The 21,677-nt window shown below is 30.5% G+C and overlaps 1 protein-coding gene across 1 annotated transcript; it reads right to left on the bottom strand.

Annotated features, from left to right (window-relative positions):
- Positions 1–9,807: 9,807 nt before the first annotated feature.
- LOC122597447 lies at positions 9,808–11,721 on the bottom strand. The gene has a single exon (XM_043770039.1). The coding sequence runs from the start codon at positions 11,719–11,721 to the stop codon at positions 9,808–9,810; it is 1,914 nt and encodes a 637-aa protein (XP_043625974.1).
- Positions 11,722–21,677: the final 9,956 nt, after the last annotated feature.

Below are 21,677 nucleotides of genomic sequence, written 5' to 3' on the forward strand. Positions count from 1 at the left end.
TTCTTCGACTTCCGACCTAGCCGCCCGACTCGAGATACTTTTTACAAGACATTTTCCTTTATGGGAACAACCAAGTTGGATGCATGAGGAAGGAAAGAAGTTCTTCAAAGATGCAAATAAGAAATTGATGGTCAAATACAAGCATTTCGTTCAAGGTTCCAATGACGGGAACTAGTTTTTTTTTTTTTTTATATATTTTTGAAGTCTTTCAAACTTTAAGTTTTATTTGTATTGTCGTTTAATTTCAAGTTTTTTTTTTTATAACTTTTAGGAATGTGCATTTTTTTAACTTACGAAAAATTCTCTTAGGAATGTATTGTTTTTCATTTCAATTTAATGAAGTGCTTTCTATATATTAAAATGTTACTCGATCATTAGTATTTGTATTTGTCTTTTTAATTTAAAATAAAATGATATATAGGTTCTATACTAGTCTTGAACATTGAGTATGTTTCGAAAAATCAAGCTTTGACATGTCTTTATATAATGTGAAGCTAATGCATGTAATTTTGAAAAAAAAAAATTGTACTTGAAGGATATGTGAGAGCTCATGGGATTGCGCTGGAATGTAGACTCCGATTGGCATTGATCTTAATTCTTAACTAACTGAATTAATTAGGCTCGCAAAAGTCCAATGGACAAAAGAAAATCGAGCTAAAAAACTGTACGACCAAATTATAATGAGAAAAGCTTAATTAAACTCAAACTATAATACTAAGTTTTATATCAAAATTTTAAGTACTCTAATTTTTTCCGAACATTCAGTCGGTATACGACATCAGGGAAACCTCACCGTATAATAAGTAAAGTCTTGCATGTACCCTAGACAACGAGATGTTGACCATGGGCCGTTACACATATTCGGAGGAAAAAACCCCAAGACTTGTCATCCCTTAGGATCGAACTTAAGACTTTGGGTAAAACCTGGGATGCCTCTGACTAGTTGGACTAGTCATCATTGGCAAGTACTCTAATAATCACTACAAATAATGTTGAATTTGTTCACACTTTTAGTTAGTATGAACAAATTAAAAATTTTGTCACGCTTTTATGTGTGTAAATATATGTAAAACTGAAGGTGTGTAGAAATTTCTTCACACTAAAAAGCGTGTAGAATTAAAAGTTCATACTTTTTAGTATGAACTTTTATAATTATTTTGTAACACCTCATTTGTCCATGCTAATAAAAAAGGTAGCATGAACAAATGCGGTGTTAAATAATTATGAAATTCCACGCTAAAAAGTGTGAACTTTTAATTCTACACACGTTTTAGTGTAGAGAAATTTCCACACACTTTTAGTCCTATATATTTTTACACACATAAAAGCATGATAAAACTTTTAACTTGTTCACACTAGCTAAAAGTGTGAACAAATACAACATTATTTGTAGTGAATAAAAGCTTAAAATAGCTCAAAATATTTAAATGCATTTAAATATGCAAGAAAGAGAATATGAAAACTTGAAATTTTCCTAGTCATTGCAAAAAAAAAAAAAAAAGTTTTTACTACCAATAGTGAAAAGTCTCTAACTTCTTTTTACAAAAGTATCACTCGATGTACTTTTATATACTGCGTATTGCGACGACAGTGACGACGATGGGTGGTGGTGGTGACAGCGGTGATGACGGCGACGTTCTGATGGCGATAGTAGTGTGGTTATTAATGTAAAAATCATTGATGTAAAAATATAATGTTGTTACTTTGAAAGTTGAGATATGTATGTTATAAATATTTTCATTAAGAATATTATAGATATATATTATGTGGAAATATTTAAATTAATGAATCAAAAAAGAGGGTAGTGATATATCTACAACAGTTTTTGGCTATTTACAACAAATGCACATGTAATACTGTACAATATACAACTGCATAAAACATACATTGTTGTTGATAACTAAAAATTGTTGTAGATATATCACTTTCCTAAAAAAGATGGTTAGTTTGAGTAAATAAGTGAAAAATATTTTGAGATATTTTGGGTAGATGTAGATTAGGGATGGCAACGAGGCGGGTATTGTCGGAGATCTTGATTCTCATCCCTGGTTTCCACTTGTAATTCACATCCCCGTCCACATCCCCGTCGGGGATATAAACTACATCTCCATACCAGTCTCCATCGGGTATCGGGAATCCCCCTCGGGTAGAACGTAGTAGAACGTATAGTTCGACCTTTTCGGGAATCGGGAATCCCCGTCGGGACATCCCTTTTTTTTGAATAAACATAAATTTGTCGTAGCATAGGATAAGTAGTAGAACGTATAGTTCGACCTTTTCTTTTTATATGTAAACTAATATTTATGTTAAATAAATGATAAATAAAATATAACATATAAAAAGTATTGAACAAAAAACTCTAAACCTAAAATAATTCTAATAAATATATATATATAGTAATATCGGGTTCGGATATGGGGATCGGAAATTTACGGTTTCTCATCCCCGTCCCCATCTCCATCGGGGAATAGAATAACATCCTCATACCCGTCCCCATCCTCGGTTAATTCGGGGATTTCTCCGTTAAATCAGGTTCGGATATCGGATTTCTCATCGGGTACGGGTATTTTTGTCATCCTTGATGTAGTATACTAGTGTGTGGGTTAAGAAAGTATTGAAATTTAAGGATATTTTGGTTTTTTTTAAAGATAGAATTTTTAAAAGGTATAAAAGGTAGTTTGTTTAATAAGAATAAGGGAAGTGATAATTGTACCACGGCAAGTTATTAATTTACCACGCATAAGCAACAATGACTTGTACAGTATGTTGAAAAACTTGTAATGCTAAATTATTATTTCCCTAAGATTAAAGATAAAAGTATTATAACGCACATTACAAAAATAATATATTTGTATATATCGTAAAACTATACGAGTCTTATACTATGATTAACATAGGAATAGAAATAAAATCTATGAATAACCAACTTTTATAAATAAAAAAAAAGTTTTAGAAAAACTAGTAATAAGATGATTAAGATTTTGTTATGTATATAATTTAATAATCATTTGTTATCATTTATAAGAAAAAATATTTATATATATTTGTGTTTGTTAGAAATTAAAGGTATAAATTAAATTTACTTCGTAACTGATATTTGAATTTTTAGGGACGTCGTTGGTTGGTGGTGCTGAAGTTGAGAGGTGTGGATTGAAAAATTGTCGACATAAATCTTAATTAAGCCACGTGAAAAACAAATGGATTCTAAGATGGAAAAATAAAGGTTGTGAATGCCCACCATTTGGCCAGATGCTGGATGGTTAGTGGTCTCCATTTAAATACCCATTTCCCTACTCTTGACGGTATTTCTAGTACACGTATAAGCCATTCTGGCCTAATATAAACTTATCTTATCGTACAATAAAATTCAATAGAGTTTTTTTTAGTTATTATACAAATATTGTTGCTTATTAAGTCATCTTAGACCTCCATCTTCAACGACAATATCAATATCGATCTTTTATCATATCGGTCACTGCAACAATACGTCAATGTATTCTTTCGTGACTCAAACTTGACTCGGCAAAAAAAGTTATGAGTTTTCAAAAATCGATCTCGACTCGAGGAGTACATAGATTGAGATTTTGTATGTAAACATAATAGTTTTTAAAATTATGTGTAATAGAATTTTAAAAATGTATTAAACACTTCAAACTTAAATAAATATTTTTAGAAATACTGACATAATACTTCAAAGCTCAAAGATTAAGTATAATATAAGTTGATAGATTCAAACTCCTTCATGATTTTGTTTATATAAAAGTTAGAAAACTCGTGATCAAATCTCTGATTTAACTCGGTGAGAGAGAGTCAAAAGCTTATTTCGGAAGAGTTTTACAACCTTGACTAAAACCCAATATACTCATGCATAATGGCTTGATTATACAGAGAATAATTAATATACTCACTCGATGTTTAGTGTGGAAAAATGTCACACCCTCAATGTTTAGTATGAAAAAATGTCACACTGTAGCTGTTTATATATATATATATATATGGGAAAAGAGAATATAAGGTTGTTCAATACTTAACCTTAGGTGTGGAACCCCTCATGTATTAATATTTTATTATTTATTGTTTAATGAATAAATGTCTAGACCCTCATGATTTTTATGGTTTAAAAAATTAATATGTGAGTGTCCGGCATCTAAGTTTAGGTAAATTAAAATAAGTATTAAAGTAAAACAAATAAAACAATAGGTTTTTTTTCACTGAAAACCATCGTGCATCATGAAAGTCATAGAGCATCAATTGCTTCGTGAATCTTCGTGCATCAATTTAACCATAATCTAAGGGTTAAGATCTTGTCTAATTTGTTTTAATTTAATAGTTGTTTTACAATACTCAATCTCTCTCTCTCTCTCTATGTATATATATATACACGTCCTTTTTTTTAGAACTGCTATGATTTTATTAAAAATGTGCTTAGGGAAGACGCCTAAGCAAACACGAGTACAAAAATACTTACAGCACAAAGGAAGGACTCATTGTCCAAACCGGCCATGAAAAACTAAATTTCCTATCACGACTTGAAATCCAACAATAAGAAATAGATACACTAGACTGAAAGACATCCTTTTTAAAAATAAAAACAAATAAGAACATTTTTGTGTCTTATGATATTATGATCTATGGTTGAGATTAATTGAATAATATTTTAATTAAAAAAAAAAAGGCAAAAAAGGCATTATTGTAAAAAAAAATGTTTACACGTAAAAAAAGGGGGAAAAAAAAATAAAACTGTGTAACCGCCACCCATGTTGTTTCCTATCTATAATTTAGCATTTAGTTAATTATCAATTTGGCTTTTACTTGATGATTTGATCCGTTGTATTTCATGTCTATTCAAAATTTGATGCATCCATTTTTTACATATATAAAAATTTGTGCATCCATAATTTATTACAAAAAATATTGTATTTATAAAATTGTTAGTTTTAAAAGTTTTATGTATATATATAATTTGGTGCATCCATTATTGTGTATGTGTATGTAAAACTTTATGTATTCATTATTATATAATTATAATTTTGTGCAACCATAACTTTATAATTTGTAATTTTGTGCATCCATAAATTTGATGCATCCTCCATTGTGTGTGTATGTAAAACCTTATGTCCATAATTTATAGTTTATAATTTTGTGCATCCATTATTTATAATTTATATAATTTTGTACATTCATAAATTTAATTTATAAAATTAAAAAGGATGAAACAACTAATTATATCAATTTTGTTATTTAAAAAATTGATGTGGTTAATTTAATTGCAATCTATTTAGATTGAGATGGAAGTTTTTTTCCTTATGTACAAAGAACTAACAATAATAGTGGTTACATTTTCAAATTAATAGAAAAATAAAAGTTTTAATAAAAAATTTATCCCATGTTAAAATTCCTCTTTTACCTCCTATTCTCACCGTTCGTATTTTAAACATGTTCTCACTGGAAAATTATATATATATATATATATATATAAGTTTTTAGGTAAATAAAACAAGTATTAAAGTAAAACAAATAAAACAATAGGATTATCTTCATTGAAAATCACCATGTATCAATTGTTTCGTGAATCTTCGTGCATCAATTTAACCATGATATAATGGTCAAGATCTTATTCTATTTGTTTTAGTTTATTACTTGTTTTACAATACCCAACCTATATATATATATATATATATATATTGTAACGTCCAAAATTATAGGACCAAAAATATCACAAAAATTACCTTTAAAATCGAACATTTCAAATCAACCTTATACTTAGAAAAATATTGCAAATTTTCGTCAAAAATAAAAGTTATCAAATTTGAAAAATAACAATTTGAGCTTTCCTAATATGTTAATATAAACATATCTTAGAAGTACCGGACCTTGGAAACGTCAAACGAAGTTCGGATCAATTTTGCCCGAGAATAGAAGAATTGCGGCCTCGAGCACGATCAACCGTGCTCTGCGTCCATGCTCCTAGAAAACTGAACATCAAGACAAAATACTGCAAACGCTGAGCACGGTCAGTCGTGCCTGCGTCTGTACTATTACTGCACACACTTAAAATACCAATTCACTATCATTTGAACTCAAACACTTATACCATTCCAAAATGTAATCATCTTCAAACCAAGAATCACCAAAATACTTACATTTTAACCATAAATCTATGTAGAACAAAATGACCATAACAAATGTTTAGTATTACCCATGTTACATCAAAATGACATATGACCCTTTTGACTAATTATCATACCATACTACCCACTTGAGTTTCAAAAATCAAACAACCCAATTACAATACATTTGAACAACAAATGTTTATGACAACAAGCGACATGTTTAAGGATTAATTTGGGCACTTGAGAGCACATGGGTCATCGGGTCAACTAAACACCAAAGATAACTACATAGCAACATATCATACCCAAAAGTTTTGCAACTTCTACTTGGCCGCTTCCTTTCCTCGAGAACTACGTTCACCTATAAATGTTAAACCACTAAAATATAAGCAAAACGCTTAGTGAATGTATATACATATGATCATAATCTAGTTATATAATTTTAAGTGCATACAAGTAACTTTGAGTCATTCTTTTAATGTCAAAACAACAACAAAACAAATCATGATCATGCTAATTCTACTTGGCCAAGGATGTTTGCTAGTAGGTATCTCATCATCTACTAGTCTTACTCATAATATATGCTAGTGGGTATCTCATCATCTACTAGTCTTACACACACCATATATGCTAGTAGGTATCTCATCATCTACTAGTCCTACACATAATATATGCTAATAGGTATCTCATCATCTACTAGTCTTACACAAAATCAACATACAATTGGGTCATAGGAATTTACCCACCTATGACCTCTATATACCATAACTATGATCATATACATATACACTCACCTTGGTTCTTGACAAAAAGGCACACTTGACTATTTGGCTCACTAGAACAATCTTCTCTACCTATACTTTAATAAGTCACTATGAGTTCTATAAACTCAACTCTTTCACACTCAACTAATTTCATTCACCATGAACTCATTCATTATGGTGTTTGGCTACACTAAACATTTTAACACCATTTTCATAGTAAAATTCCATATCACATTTACTAGCCAAACACCAAAATTACGAGATTATCAATATGGGGGTTTTTCTATCATCAAAATACTTACTCATATCAACTATCAATTTTCCATTTAAAAATTACTAGGGCTTAACTTGAAAATTCTCAAATAATAAAAAACCCCAAATTTCAAGATTTAGAACCCTAATTCAATTAACATAATTTTTAGGTTTAATTCTTACCTTCAAGAAAAGAAAATAACAAGAAGCAATTGAAACTTCAAATTTTTCATTTTCTTCTTATAGAATTCAACCCACTCTAAAGCACCACCAAAGTCCTTGATTTGATTTTTAGTTAGATAGATTATTTGGTTGAAATTTAGGAGGGAATAATCACACAACAATCACTAGAAGAAATTAGAAGATTTGAGTAGTAAGGAATTGACACTTGGAATGAGTTTGTGTTAGTGGATTTTATGAATCATCAATAACTCACATGGTTGGCTTCTTCCCAGCTTGCCACGTTTTTCTTCCAAAATAAAAGGTTATTATACCCGCTAGCCACTAAAGTTTCAACCAAATTAACCCCTTATCTCAAAATTAAATACTAAGAAAGTATTTTAAGGGCTAAAATACATAAAATATTGATTTATTTATCTTTTATATTTTTGGGGTGTTACATATACATACATATATATATATATATATATATATATATATATATATAGGGGAGTCATCCAATAAGAGCAAGATAAAAATAAGAACATGTAAGAACGAATAGGAGACTTCCAAATCACCAACCATTAAAAAGGGTATATTAGACAATATAAAAATGTATTTAATTTCTATTTTAAATCAAACAGATATAGATTAATTCAGTTAATTACATATTCAAATTCACTTTGTTATTGAACGGCTTCTTAAAAATTCAATATTCATTCTATATATCAATCTCATATTTTATGACATCCAAATATTCATCAACAATTTTATCAGGCTATATTATATAATATATATTATATATATTGTCTTCACTTGCATACATTATTTTTTAGAAATTAATAGAATACACAAATACCGTGTATTGGTTGAAAAACAATTCTTATATGGATGCACATAACTTATATGGATGCAAATTTTATGAGAGAGATGCAAATTTTATAGTCAAACTATGAGAGGGATGCAAATTTTAGATCTCGTTGTCAAACTGAATTATATGGATGCACTAACTTTTTCATAATTTGGATGCACAAACTTTTTTTTTAATTATGGATGCACAACTCGAGAATGTTAGTATAAGAAAGTAAAATTGAGAGAAACACATTTGGGGATTTTTGTGATATTTTCATATTAATTCAAAATTATACAGAGATATACACTTTATATACAAGATTTCTAAATTAACCGCCTCTAACTAACTTTCTTTACAATTTAACAATTTTGGTCCCTTAAGTTACAGAAGTTTCATCTGGGAGTCCTTGTACTTCTTCTTTCTTTACATCAGTCCACACTTTATAAGACAATCTTGTAGGAGTCTTTGAGTCTTATGCAAGAATCTTGTTGGTTTTGGATTGCTGAGTATGTTGTGAATTTGATGTTGCTTAGTTTTATCATCTTGTATGCCTTTATGCCCCCCGCAAGTTGGCAGAGAGTATGGATCACATATTGCCAACTTGGATAAGCAGTTAAAATGAAGGTGTCTTGGGAGTGCTTTGGTGAGGATGTCTGCAGCTTGGGCATAGGAAGGGACATATCTGGGTAGCAAGTCACCTCTTTTGATTTTGTCCCTTACAAAATGGCAATCAATCTCGATGTGTTTAGTTCTTGCATGTTGGACTGGATTGGATGCCAAGGAGATAGTAGAAGAGTTGTCACACATGATGATTGTGGGAGTGGAAATGTGGACATGAAGGTCCAGAAAAAGACATTTTAACCATGATATTTCACAGGCTGTGTCTGCCATAGCTCTATACTCAGCTTCTGTGGATGATCTAGAAACCACATTCTGTTTCTTTGAGATCCAGGAAATAGGACTGGTTCCAAGAAAGATTATATATCCAGTGACTGATCGTCTGGATGAGAGGCAATTGAAGGGGGGGTCGATTGAGAAATTGTTTTGTTTGAGAATGGGAATATTGTTTCATTGAAAAGGACATGCCTGCTGGTATGTATTTTCTGTGTGGCAGGGTCATATAATAGGTAACCTTTTTGGTTGTGTGGGTAACCTAGAAAGATTGTAGGAATGGCTCTTGGGGCAAACTTGTCTGAGGATTTTGTGTAAAGAAAAGCTTGGCAACCAATTACTTTGAGATGTTCTAGAAAAGGAGGTGCGTTATACAATATTTCAAAAGGACTTTTATTTTGTAGAATGGGTGTGGGGAGTCTATTTATCAAATAGGTTGCTGCCAGAATGCAGTATCCCCACAAATGTGGTGGAAAATGGGCTTGGAAGTGAATTGATCTGGCCATTTCAAGAAGGTGTTTGTGTTTCCTTTCTACCCTCCCATTTTGTTGAGGGGTATAGGGGCATGAAGTTTGGTGGATGATTCCTTTGGAATTAAAGAAGGATTTAAGGGTCTCATTGACAAACTCTGTGCCATTATCAGTTCTAAGTGTTTTGATTGTGGTTTGGAAGTGATTCTGAATGTAAGTACAGAAGTCTTTGATGGTGGAAATGGCATGGTGTTTGCTTGGTAAGAAATAAGTCCATGTGGCTCTGGATTTATCATCAACAATTGTTAAGAAGTATTTGCATTTGTTAATGGTGGGGTGTTTGTATGGCCCCAAACATCAGCATGAACCAGTTCAAACAGAGATTTAGCATGAGATGAGCTACTTGGAAAAGGTAACAAATGGTGTTTTGATAGAGGACAAGTAGAACACACAGTTTTAGGAGTACAAGTAGTAACAGAAACAGGCAGAGATGTTATTTGTTTAAGTACAGGAAAGGAACAATGCCCTAATCTAGCATGCCAAAGATGAACATTGCTCTGGGCATTCAAGATGGTTGCCTGTGAATGTACTTTTGAGGAAGAATCATCAGTAGAGAGGAGATAGAGACCATTACAAAGGATGCCTTGAGCAATCTGTTTGTCATGGTCCTGAAAGATACAAGAATTATAAGTAAAGGTGATAGAAGTGTGAGGTTTGAGGAATTTACTAATGGACATGAGATTATAGGTGAAAGAAGGAACATAGAATACATCATGAAGAGTTATATTGTCATTAATGGTGACAGAGCCAATGATGGTGACAAGAGTTGTTTGTCCATTTGGTAAGAAAATCTCAATTGAAGTGTCTAAGGTACGTATATTATGCATATTTGAGAGAGTTTTACTGATGTGGTCAGTGGCACCACTGTCAGTAATCCAGGTGTCTTTGGACTTAGATAGGCAACAGGCAATGAATCTGAACTTAGGCTTAGAATTAGTAGTAAAGGAAAATATACCTGCAGTACCAATGTTGGAGTTCTGGAGGTCTGGACTGTCAGGATTCTGTTGTGTTTGTTGCATGAACAACATGACTTGGTTGATTTGGTTCTGCAACTGATCAAGCTTAGCAGCCATGAATGCATCTTGTTGGGGTGTAGTTGGCAGGGTGTAAGGAGTCTCTTTGGAGGTGGAGAGTATGTCTTCTGGAGCAATGACCATGTTGATAGTTTTGCCTTTGTTTGAGTTGTTGTAAGTGTTTGGAGTTCTTGTTGGTGGTGGTTGATATTTGTTGTGTAGGGGATGTCCAGAAGGATAACCAACCAATTTGTAGCATTCATCTCTTGTATGCCCTTCTCTATGACAGTAAGCACATGTAATACCTTTCTTATAAACACTCCTCCTCTCAATTTGCAGATTTGTCCTTGGTATATAAGTTTTTGAGAGTTGAGTTGTTGCATATGGTTTAGGTAAAGAGGTGAAAGTATTCAGTGCAATTGGTGTAACAAGAGTGGATTTGGGACCTTCTCTCTGCTTTTCTTCTTGCCTAAGCATACCATATGCTTTGGAAACAGTTGGTAGTGGTTGCATGAGTAGGATTTGTCCCCTAATGTTGGTGTAGCTTTCATCCAACCCCATTAGAAATTGAACCAGTTTCTTTCTTTGTTCCCTTTTTCCATGTTCTTTTCCATTTTCACAAGTACATTTGCAGGTGCACAGATATGGTGCCTCCAAAGCATCAAGTTCATCCCAAAGACCTTTCATCTTGTGATAATAGGTTTCAATTGAGGTATTGTGTTGGGTGAGATCAACAAGTTCATGTGTGACTTGAAAAATTCTATGGCCATCTAGTTGAGAATAGTGTTCATTTAATTCTTTCCAAAGAGCACAAGCATTACTAACAAAATTCAGATTGTTGCTGATTTCATCAGAAACAGTGTTGAGTATCCAGGATATGACCATATCATTAGCACGTTCCCATAGTGCCCTAAGATCAGAATCTGGAGATGGTTCCTCATATTCACCATTCACTAATTTCAGTTTGTTCTTAGCACTAAGAGCAATTGTCATAGAACGTTTCCAAGAATTATAGTTTTCAGATCCTACAAGTTTCTTTGTAATGAGAATAATACCAGGATGATCATTTTGGTGAAGGTAGAGAGGATGATTGCTTGAGTCAGTGGATAGTGGCGCTGTTTGTTCTTGAGTTCCAGTAGGAGCCATTGATGACGTCACTTCAAAGAATTTAGGGATTTGATATACAGGACAAAAAATGATTCTGAAAAATCACAAGAAACTCAATCGGACTATGATTGGAACCGAATAAGATCAATTTGACACAGAATTGAAGCAATTTCGAGCTTCAATTGAATTTCTATGGTTTCTAGGGTTTTATTTACACAGAAAATTGATCGGAAAAATATACACCGGAAAGTGTAATCAGGCCGTCAATGGGTCGTTTTGATACCAAATTGAAGCAGTTTCAAGCTTCAATTATAGCTCTGATACCATATAAGAAAGTAAAATTGAGAGAAACACATTTGGGGATTTTTGTGATATTTTCATATTAATTCAAAATTATACAGAGATATACACTTTATATACAAGATTTCTAAATTAACCGCTTCTAACTAACTTTCTTTACAATTTGACAACTTTGGTCCCTTAAGTTACAGAAGTTTCATCTGGGAGTCCTTGTACTTCTTCTTTCTTTACATCAGTCCACACTTTATAAGACAATCTTGTAGGAGTCTTTGAGTCTTATGCAAGAATCTTGTTGGTTTTGGATTGCTGAGTATGTTGTGAATTTGATGTTGCTCAGTTTTATCATCTTGTATGCCTTTAGTTAGAATAAAACTTACTCCAGTAATATTACTTGTTTTTTTATATAGAAGAAGTACATCCATTTTTTAAATTGCATCCACATTTATAACAGAGGAATGCATCCAATCATTCACTTAATTCTTTTTTTTTTTAATATTTCGAAATTCATCCAACTTTATGAAACCAACTATTTTGATAACTGCTTCTTTCTTTTTTTTCTTAACTTCCATCAACGTGTTATGCATTTCTTTTTTTTCTTTTTTTTTATACATATATTATTCATTACTTTATTTGATTACCCATTTATCCTTTAATACACATGTAAAAATCCATATTTGCCACTAACTAAATGAATAATTTCAAATATGCCATTAATCATCATGACCTTTAATTATTTTCATCCAAAGGCTAGAAACTGTTCTTACTGTTCTTATTCTAAACCTGTTCTCACTGGATAATTACCCTATATATATATATATATATATATATGTGGGAAAGATAATTATAGTACATGCATTAAAAAAGTACAAAAAGTACATGTGTAAGTTAACTTACTTCTTTCTTTCATCTCTGACCACCACCATGATCATCTTTGACCACCACCATGATCCTCCGGCGACGGTGACCATCTCCGGCGAGACTTACACATGTGTAAGTTATATACAACTTACACATGTGTATATGACTTACACATGTGTAAGTCTCGCCGGAGATGGTTTTCGTCGCCGAAGGATCATGGTGGTGGTCGGAGATGATCATGGTGGTGTTGACGGCGGCAGTCTCGCCGAAGAAGAAGGAAGTAAGTTAACTTACACATGTACTTTTTGTACTTTTTTTTTAATGTTTGTGCTATAAATAACTCACCCTGAGGTAGGTTATTTTGAGTACAAGGGGAAAAAATACAAAAAGTACAACCTTTTTCCTTCTTCTCCGGCCATTTTCTTCACCGGCAACCGCCACACCTCTTCCTTCTTCCGTCTTCTCCGGCGAGACAACAACCACCACCAACTCCGGCGACTTTCCGGGGAGATTCATGTTCTTTTTCGGGTGGATATGGTATTGGCATTGCCCTTATCCGTTCTAAACTGGTTGTCAAGGAACACATATGGGAATCGTATGGATTTGATGGGAAGCGATCCAAGAGATGGTGACGGTTAGCTACGGTACGGGCGAAACCCTTGCTGTTGGCGTCGTGGTTGGGGTGGTCAGAGATGATGGTTGCAGTGGTGGTTGTCTCGTCGGAGAAGAATGAGGTGGTGGCTGGCGGCAGCAGAGAAGAAGAAGGTGTCGCAGCAGCCGGAGAATGAGAAAGAAGGAAGAGGAAGGCTTGATCTGATCCGTCCAAACCTTTGATCGGACGACGGGTGGCTCTTCCTTGGTACTTTTTTTTTCTCCTTGTACTCAAACTAACTTTATATATTATACTAGGTATTTTACCCGTACGATGTACGGTTATTTAAAAATGTTGTTTTAGTTATATGAATATTTATAATAACTTTTAACAACTATACATTATTTAGGCATGTACATATAAATCTATATTATCATTAAATGGAAATTTTTACATTTATTGAAATAGATAAATTCAAAATATAACTGTTATTATTTATGAAAATCTTTGCATTTATATAAAAACATACATTATCAAATATTCATATTAACTATCACATATTATACTTCATGCAATACTAATGAACATAAAATGAAGTTAAAATGTAAATGTAATGTAAAATCATAACGATTTTTTATTTTTTGCAAAGTAATATGTGACTTATTAGAATTTTATCACACTCTTTCAAAGAAAATAGTTTCATAAAACTTACTTCATCAAATAATAAATTCGTAAAAGTTGAAAAGCTTTAATTAGATATAGTTAGAAACCAAATTCAAATTATAATTAGATTACAAAAAACAAACCTATGATTCAAATTACGTTGAATTCACCTACTAATTGATAATAGGTTTTTATAAAACGTAAAATCACCACCACGAAAAGGATAAAAAACTATATTACAATGTGATATATAATATTGGTTATATTGGATAGTAAAATTAAGAAATAAATAATTTGAAAACCAAATATTTTCTAATTTTAAAAATAGATTTTAAATTCATACGGTTTCTATTATGATATAGAATGTGATTTTTTATTTTTATTTTTGTAAGATTTTGTTTATATATAAATTTTATTTTTATTTAATTTAATATAATTTTGTAGATTTATATATTGTAAAAAAATATAGAGATGCTACATAGGATAAAGACCTATGTGGCAATTTTTAAAAATAACTTTAAATTGTAGAAGACTTTAAAATGCTAGGATAACTATTGTTTTAATATATATATACATATATAGTGAAAAGATATTTTGAGAAAAAAAAAATAAGGAACCTTTTTAAATTAATCAAACGCTCAAATCTTTTGATTAATGGACTAAATTAAATGTGGTATTTTGGTAGTTAATTAAAGACGTTAAATTTAATTTAATAATAAAAAAAGGTAACATAGTTACATCATTAAACAAAAAACTTTCCCTAAATTGTATCCACCGTTACTTGATTTAGATATACAATTGTAGATCTAAAAGGATGTGGGCGTTTGACTACAGCAGCAATATGAATCCAAAATTTTCCATTAATTAATTCTTCCAATCACATTACATTATCAATTTACAATGTATTATTGGGCTAATTAGTTCTAAAGTTAACATACATGAAAGAATTTACAATTATAAGTAAAAACCAAAATCTCTTCCTATTATAATAGCCAACAGTGTAAATTTATCTTAAACAAGTGATTAAAAATACCACCCGCTACCTATACTTGTTTTGTCCTACCTGGCAAAAAATGGACTGAAATTCACCATTTTATCATATGATATCAAATACCCAGTTAGTATCAAGATTCACAGTATGAACATATGATAACCAAATTCATCTTTCATCTATATATTCGTACTATATCAGATTCACCATTATTCCTATCCAGATTCACAAAACTTGACCAAACAATTACTCTATCATAATCAACATCACCATTTGAAAGTAAAAAAAGAAAGACCTAAATACCCAAATCATCATCAGCATCATTATACCCAAATTTGGATGTATATTTCCAGGTGGTATATCAATCAACCACATTTATACACAGTACTAAAACATCATACAATCTAGAGGTGGCAATCCATACCCAATTCTTTCAAATTGGGCGGTTATGGGTAAATATTTTTATGTATTGGGTATAAATGGGCCTTAGGAAAAAAAGAAGAGCGGGTCTTTATGATAACACCTAAACTTGGCAGGTTACTTCAGCGGGTTCATCCACTAATATAACTGAGCGATTAATCATTGTGCGATTACTCTAAATCTAATTCATTCTGTAATTGAAGAGTGAAGAAGAAGAGCAATTACTTTTTCATCTAACAATAGGAAAATCTTTTCTTCTAATCACAAATTCACAAAATCAAGGTAATTTAATTTTGTACTTTTTCTTCATAATTTTTGTAACAGTAATTTTTGAGTTATATTGGGGTTTTTTTTTATAGTGATTTAGAGTCATTTATAGGTTTTTATTCTTATTTTTTCAAGTGAGTTTCATATTTATTTATGCTTAGATTAATAGAGTGTGATTATAGTGTTTTTTATACTTGATTTTTAATAGTGATTTAGGGTTTATTATATTATTTTGTGTCGACTGTAGGAGATATTGTTAAGTCGTCGTTTTGAGTTTTTGACTTTTGGTGCAGATGCTTTGATATACATTAACTCAAATGCAATGTACAAATATGTCCTTTCGTTTAACTTTAGAGTTTGAAACTTTGATGGATAAACATATTGATTACCATTCTATTAGTATAATGGTCAAGTGATGTTTTCATAAAATTATATAAATAGGTTTCCCGATTTTAACATTCAATCGGTATAAATAGACTAATTACCATTTACTTGTAAAAACATTAGTTATTATCATTCAATTAGGACAAGAGATGAGACAAGCAAATAAGCAAAAAAAATGCGGGTTGACCAGCACCCGTTTGACCCGCAACTCTGAAATTACCCGTTTGGACCCGCACCCGTTTTGACCCGTTACCCAAACCCGCCTGACCCGCTCATTTTGCCAGACCTAATACAATCAATCAAATATATAAAACAATATATCGTTGGAATCTGGAGGTGATGGGCGGCGGTGCCGGATATCAACAGGAATTTGGAGGTTATAATGTGGCGGTGCCGGATAACGCATAGATCTGTTAAATAATTTATAATACAAAAAAATATATTACTCAGCTCTGCCACCATTGCTGCTTCTTCCGCCGCCGTTGCTATCGTTGTCGCCGGAATCTTGATGGTGGCGGGGATGAGATGGCCGGATCTCTAAGGTGGCGGTGGTCATATCACAACTTAAAGGTTACATTTTTTATTAAAGATGTGAGATTTGAGGATTAAGGTTTGTCACCAAAATCCATAAATCATCAGTATCATCATCAATGTCTTCCAATCTAATATTATAACTATAACTGCCGAATAATAATGCAATACGAGATGATGATTCAAAAGAGCATGTGGTTGTGGTGGTAGTGATTTATGGATTGTGTTGGTGGGTGCTTTAGATAATTAGGGGGTGTTTGGTAAGAGGGAATCACTGAGAATGAAAATGTAATAAAGAATGAAAATAGTAGGAAAGAGAATAAGTATTTGGTAAGAGAATAATTACATTGTTTGGTAACAACATAGAATCATAATAAGATAAATATAAAAAATAAACAAATTAATATGAATTTTTTTTTAACAAAAACTAATTATAATATCATAATATAAATAATTAATAATTAAATACATGAGAAAAAAAAAGTAATTTGATTCCATTCTCACCATTCTTCATCATTTTGGGAGGAATCATGAGAATGGAAATGATTCCCCTTTCTACCTCTTCATTTTCATTCTCTTGTGTAACCAAACAAGGGAAGTGATTCTCATTTCATTTCTACCATTTCCATTTCACCCTACCAAACACCCCCTTAAATCCGTGGAAGACTGCTTGTGGTCGTTGTGGTGATTTTTGTAGATATAATACATACATGCATAATAAAATAATAACACGTAAAAGTATTTGTTATTATGTACCAGGTGTTGTAAAAATAAGTAAAAGTGCAAAATATAGGATATAAAAGGTAGAAATATAAATGACATCTGAAATTAAGGAATCAATTATTATTAGGGGTGAGCAAAAACCGAACCGGAAAACCAAAACCGAAAAAGCCGACAAAACCGAACCGAAAAAACCGAAAACCGAACGAAATCCATTGGTTTGGTTTTTTGTTTTCTAAAAACTGAATGGATCGGTTCGGGTTTCGGTTTCATATGCCAAAAAATCGATCAAAAACCGAACCGAATCAATTATATATTAATTATTTAATATTTATATCATATTACATTTATATTTATTACTTATAATTTGTAAATATGTTAATATATTTAAACTTTTTGTCTTTTTAGTATACAAATCTATATAAATTGTATGTTTTAGATGAAAACGTATAAGAAAATCAATTCATTTTATAAAAGTTATATCAATTTTAACACCTAAAAAATATAATTAGTCGATAAAAAACATCTTTATATTTTAATTTCTATATCATATTTTTTTTTAACAACTGAAAATTAAATTTATAACATAATAAACAAAAAAGTTAAAAAAAAATTATAATAAAAACCGAACAAAAACCGAAACCGAACTGAACAAAAACCAAATCCAATGGATTGGGTTTTCTAAAAACTGAATGGATCGGTTATGGTTTCGGTTTTAGCCAAAAACCAAACCAAACCAAACCGATCCATACTCACCCCTAATTATTACCAAGTAAATAATGATATGTGAACAAGGAATCAGTTAAGTTGCCAAGTAAACAGGCCCATTGGGCCACAAACACTGCCATGGGACTTTACTCGACCCATTCCCCAGTAATATATAAACGTGAATTATAAATTTGGTGCAAAATCCATGATTTGATAATAAAAACACTTTAATGAAAATACTAGATTTTAGACCCGTATAAAAAAATTAAAGGTATACAAAAATTAAAAGAGTTCATGACAAAAATTGTAATATTAATATTAGATTAAAATTTCATTAAATCTATCGTATTGACATTGAATTATATTTATATTTAGTTAATCAACTTTGCATTTATAAGATAAAACATGTTATTATAATATAATATATATATATATATATATATATGTGTGTGTGTGGATGAGAATATAAGGTTGTCGGGTATCTAAGTTTAGGTGTGGAACACTCACATATTGTTTTTTTAATCCATAAAAATCATGGGAGCCCATGCATTTATTTATTAAACAAGAAATAAAAAAATGTTAGTATGTGAAGGGTTCCACACCTAAGCTTAGGTGCCGGACATCCTTATATTCCCTTTTCCCTATATATATATATATAATATCTATATATAATATATCTATATATAAGCTATTATTTTATTCTATTGGATATATTAACTTATTTTGTTAAAGTTATTAGTTAAAAAGTGTAAATTAGTGATGAAAAACCAAAAAATGAAATTAAAACCAAAATTAAAAGTAAAAGTCAATTTATTAAAATTGAGACTTGCGATTGGTCGATAAGTAAGAAGATAGTAAAAGTCAAAATTGAAAGCATAAGTCAATTTGAGAAAACCGAAAGTTGTATTTAGTCGATAATTTATTAAAAGGACTGTCTTTTTGTATATAAAAAGACTTTAGAGGAATTAAGAATTGTTATTAGTCAATAATTCGCTAGGTCACGAGTAAATGCATTAGAAAAACAAATCGTGTATAACATACAATCAGTTAACATAAAGAGTTCATATGAGTTTTAGTTTCTTTAAAGATATTTAGTCATTTAGAATAAGGGTTTAAATTAAAAAAGTTAAGATATATAAAGAAGACATCGATCATTAGTGTTTATTTTGAATGAATAAAGAGTTATGATTGGTTAATAAGTGGTTAGGTCAGTTTTCTTTTAGTATATATAAATACAAATATACTAAAATAGGATTTAAGTATTTTTAATACATGTGTCATATTACCTGACACATGTCAATTCTGATTTATTAAATATGTTTCCTACTTTTAGTTACGTTGTAATTCTTATCAATTTCTATATTACCTATTAAATACTAATTAAACATTTATTATACCATATAATATATAATATAATATTACATATATCATTAAATAAACAATATATTATTGCGGAAGTTAATTTATAATAAGAAAATTTTAATAGAAATAAGAATATATAAATCTAGTCCCACCCCAATTCCAACTTTAATTTTACTAATACTTTGGATGTTCTTATTTTATATAAGTAGTAATAGTCCTAATACTCGTACGATGTACGGTAATATAAATTATATTATAAAGAAATTTAAATATGTCTCATACATGATACTCTATTAAATTATGATTCAAATAAATCGATAATCGAAACTAAATTACAATAAACAGTAAAGATAAATATAATATATGTTTAGTTAGAGTTTTGAAATTACCTTAAATTTTTAGAATCACATCAAAATCGAAACTTGTAAGCATAGTGGATGACGGCAAATAACCTTGTGATTTTAATTGTAAACTCAATATTTTGAAGTCTTCATGTTAATAACTTATTATAATTAATATATGTAATAGGAGTTGGAGAATTGAGAAAGAAAAAGAGACAGTTTATTAATGAGATAACAATCAATCAAATAAGGGTATAATGTCTTTTGTATTAATAAGTCAATAGTCCGAGTTTAATTCGATATCTAAAATAGGAAAATTGAATCTATATACAATTATAAAAACTAATTTAATAAAATAAATATAATAAGTTAGAGTTTAATTTTAAATCTAATAAAGAAAATTGAATCTATATACAATTAAAAAAAATTAAATGACATGTGTCGATCAAGGATATGCCACATGTCATTTTAAAAATATCTTAATCCTGTTTGAGTTTATTGGTAGATAATTCGACCATTGATGCATGTATTTGCTTTTCTTATCTTTATTGTTTTTTCTTGCTAGCCTGGTTGTTTTTGTTTCTAATATGACTATTATGCATACATATTATTTTATTTATCTTCAATCGTAATGAAAACCGTATGAATTGATATAATTAAATCATTAACTCATAGACATAGTACATAAATTATATTTTGAATTATACAACCAGTCCGTACATTGTAAAGGTATTAGTACTAGTATACTTCTTTATAAAAAGATTAACACTCTCTTCTAAATGTTGAAAGTTACACATGACGAAATCACACTTATACCCTCCTTATTCCCCAACCCTTGAACACAAACAACTCACCGGCCCCTTGTTAGTATATGTATAACATTGCGATTTAAACATGTTCCGTTCGGGGAAATAGGTGTACATCAGATGATTTTGTGATGTCAATTGTATCAGCCGCAATGCGCGGGTACCATTTTAATATATATAAAGATAAAGATAATATACTCGTAATAATAAAGACATGACATTCGGTAGTCACGTTTTTAAAAAAATTCAAATAAGTAATCAAATAAGAAGTTAACATACAATGCAGGGAGGATAATTATGAATTCGGCTTGATTCGAAACTGGGCTTACAACATGGGCGGTAGAGAGAGCGTGAGAAGACAGACGGGGGACAACGAAAAAAAAAAATGGACATCATCCTTACTGCAATATTACACAATCTTAGGTATGCCATTCTCCTATACAAAGGATTAAATGTATACATTTAGTAAACTTTTTCAGGAGATAAAATAGAAATTTTTTTCTTGACAAATATGCAGATCATTTCTCCTTTAAAATAAATAAATATATATATATATAAAGATTAAGTATAAAAGTAATGATTATGATGGGTAACATTCCGGTAAGAATACTCTTAAAATAAAAACAATGAGAACACTTAAAAACATCATTTGATGCATTAAAAATCCATAGAACTAACATAGTGCATAATAAATTATCATTATTTAAGTGTTTAACAACACATTGATCCGTCAAAATTGAAAAAATCACGTTTTTTGTTGGATGCATCATTTTGATGAATGTGCATCCAAAATGGATGCGTAAAACAAAAAACATAATTTTCTTGATTTTGAGAGACCAATATGTTGTTAAACACTTAAATAATGATAATTAGCTATACATTATATTAGTTTTATAGACTTTTAATGCATCAAAATGAAGTTTTTAAGTGTTTTCATCTTCTTATTTTAAGAGAGTTCTTATTTGATTTGCTCCAGATTATAATAAAGATAAAAAAATATATATGTAATTCTCTCCTGTCCAAAATATCTTTATTAGAAATCTGAAAATAAA

This window comes from Erigeron canadensis, chromosome 4 (assembly GCF_010389155.1).
Source record: "Erigeron canadensis isolate Cc75 chromosome 4, C_canadensis_v1, whole genome shotgun sequence".
Lineage (NCBI taxonomy): Eukaryota > Viridiplantae > Streptophyta > Magnoliopsida > Asterales > Asteraceae > Erigeron > Erigeron canadensis.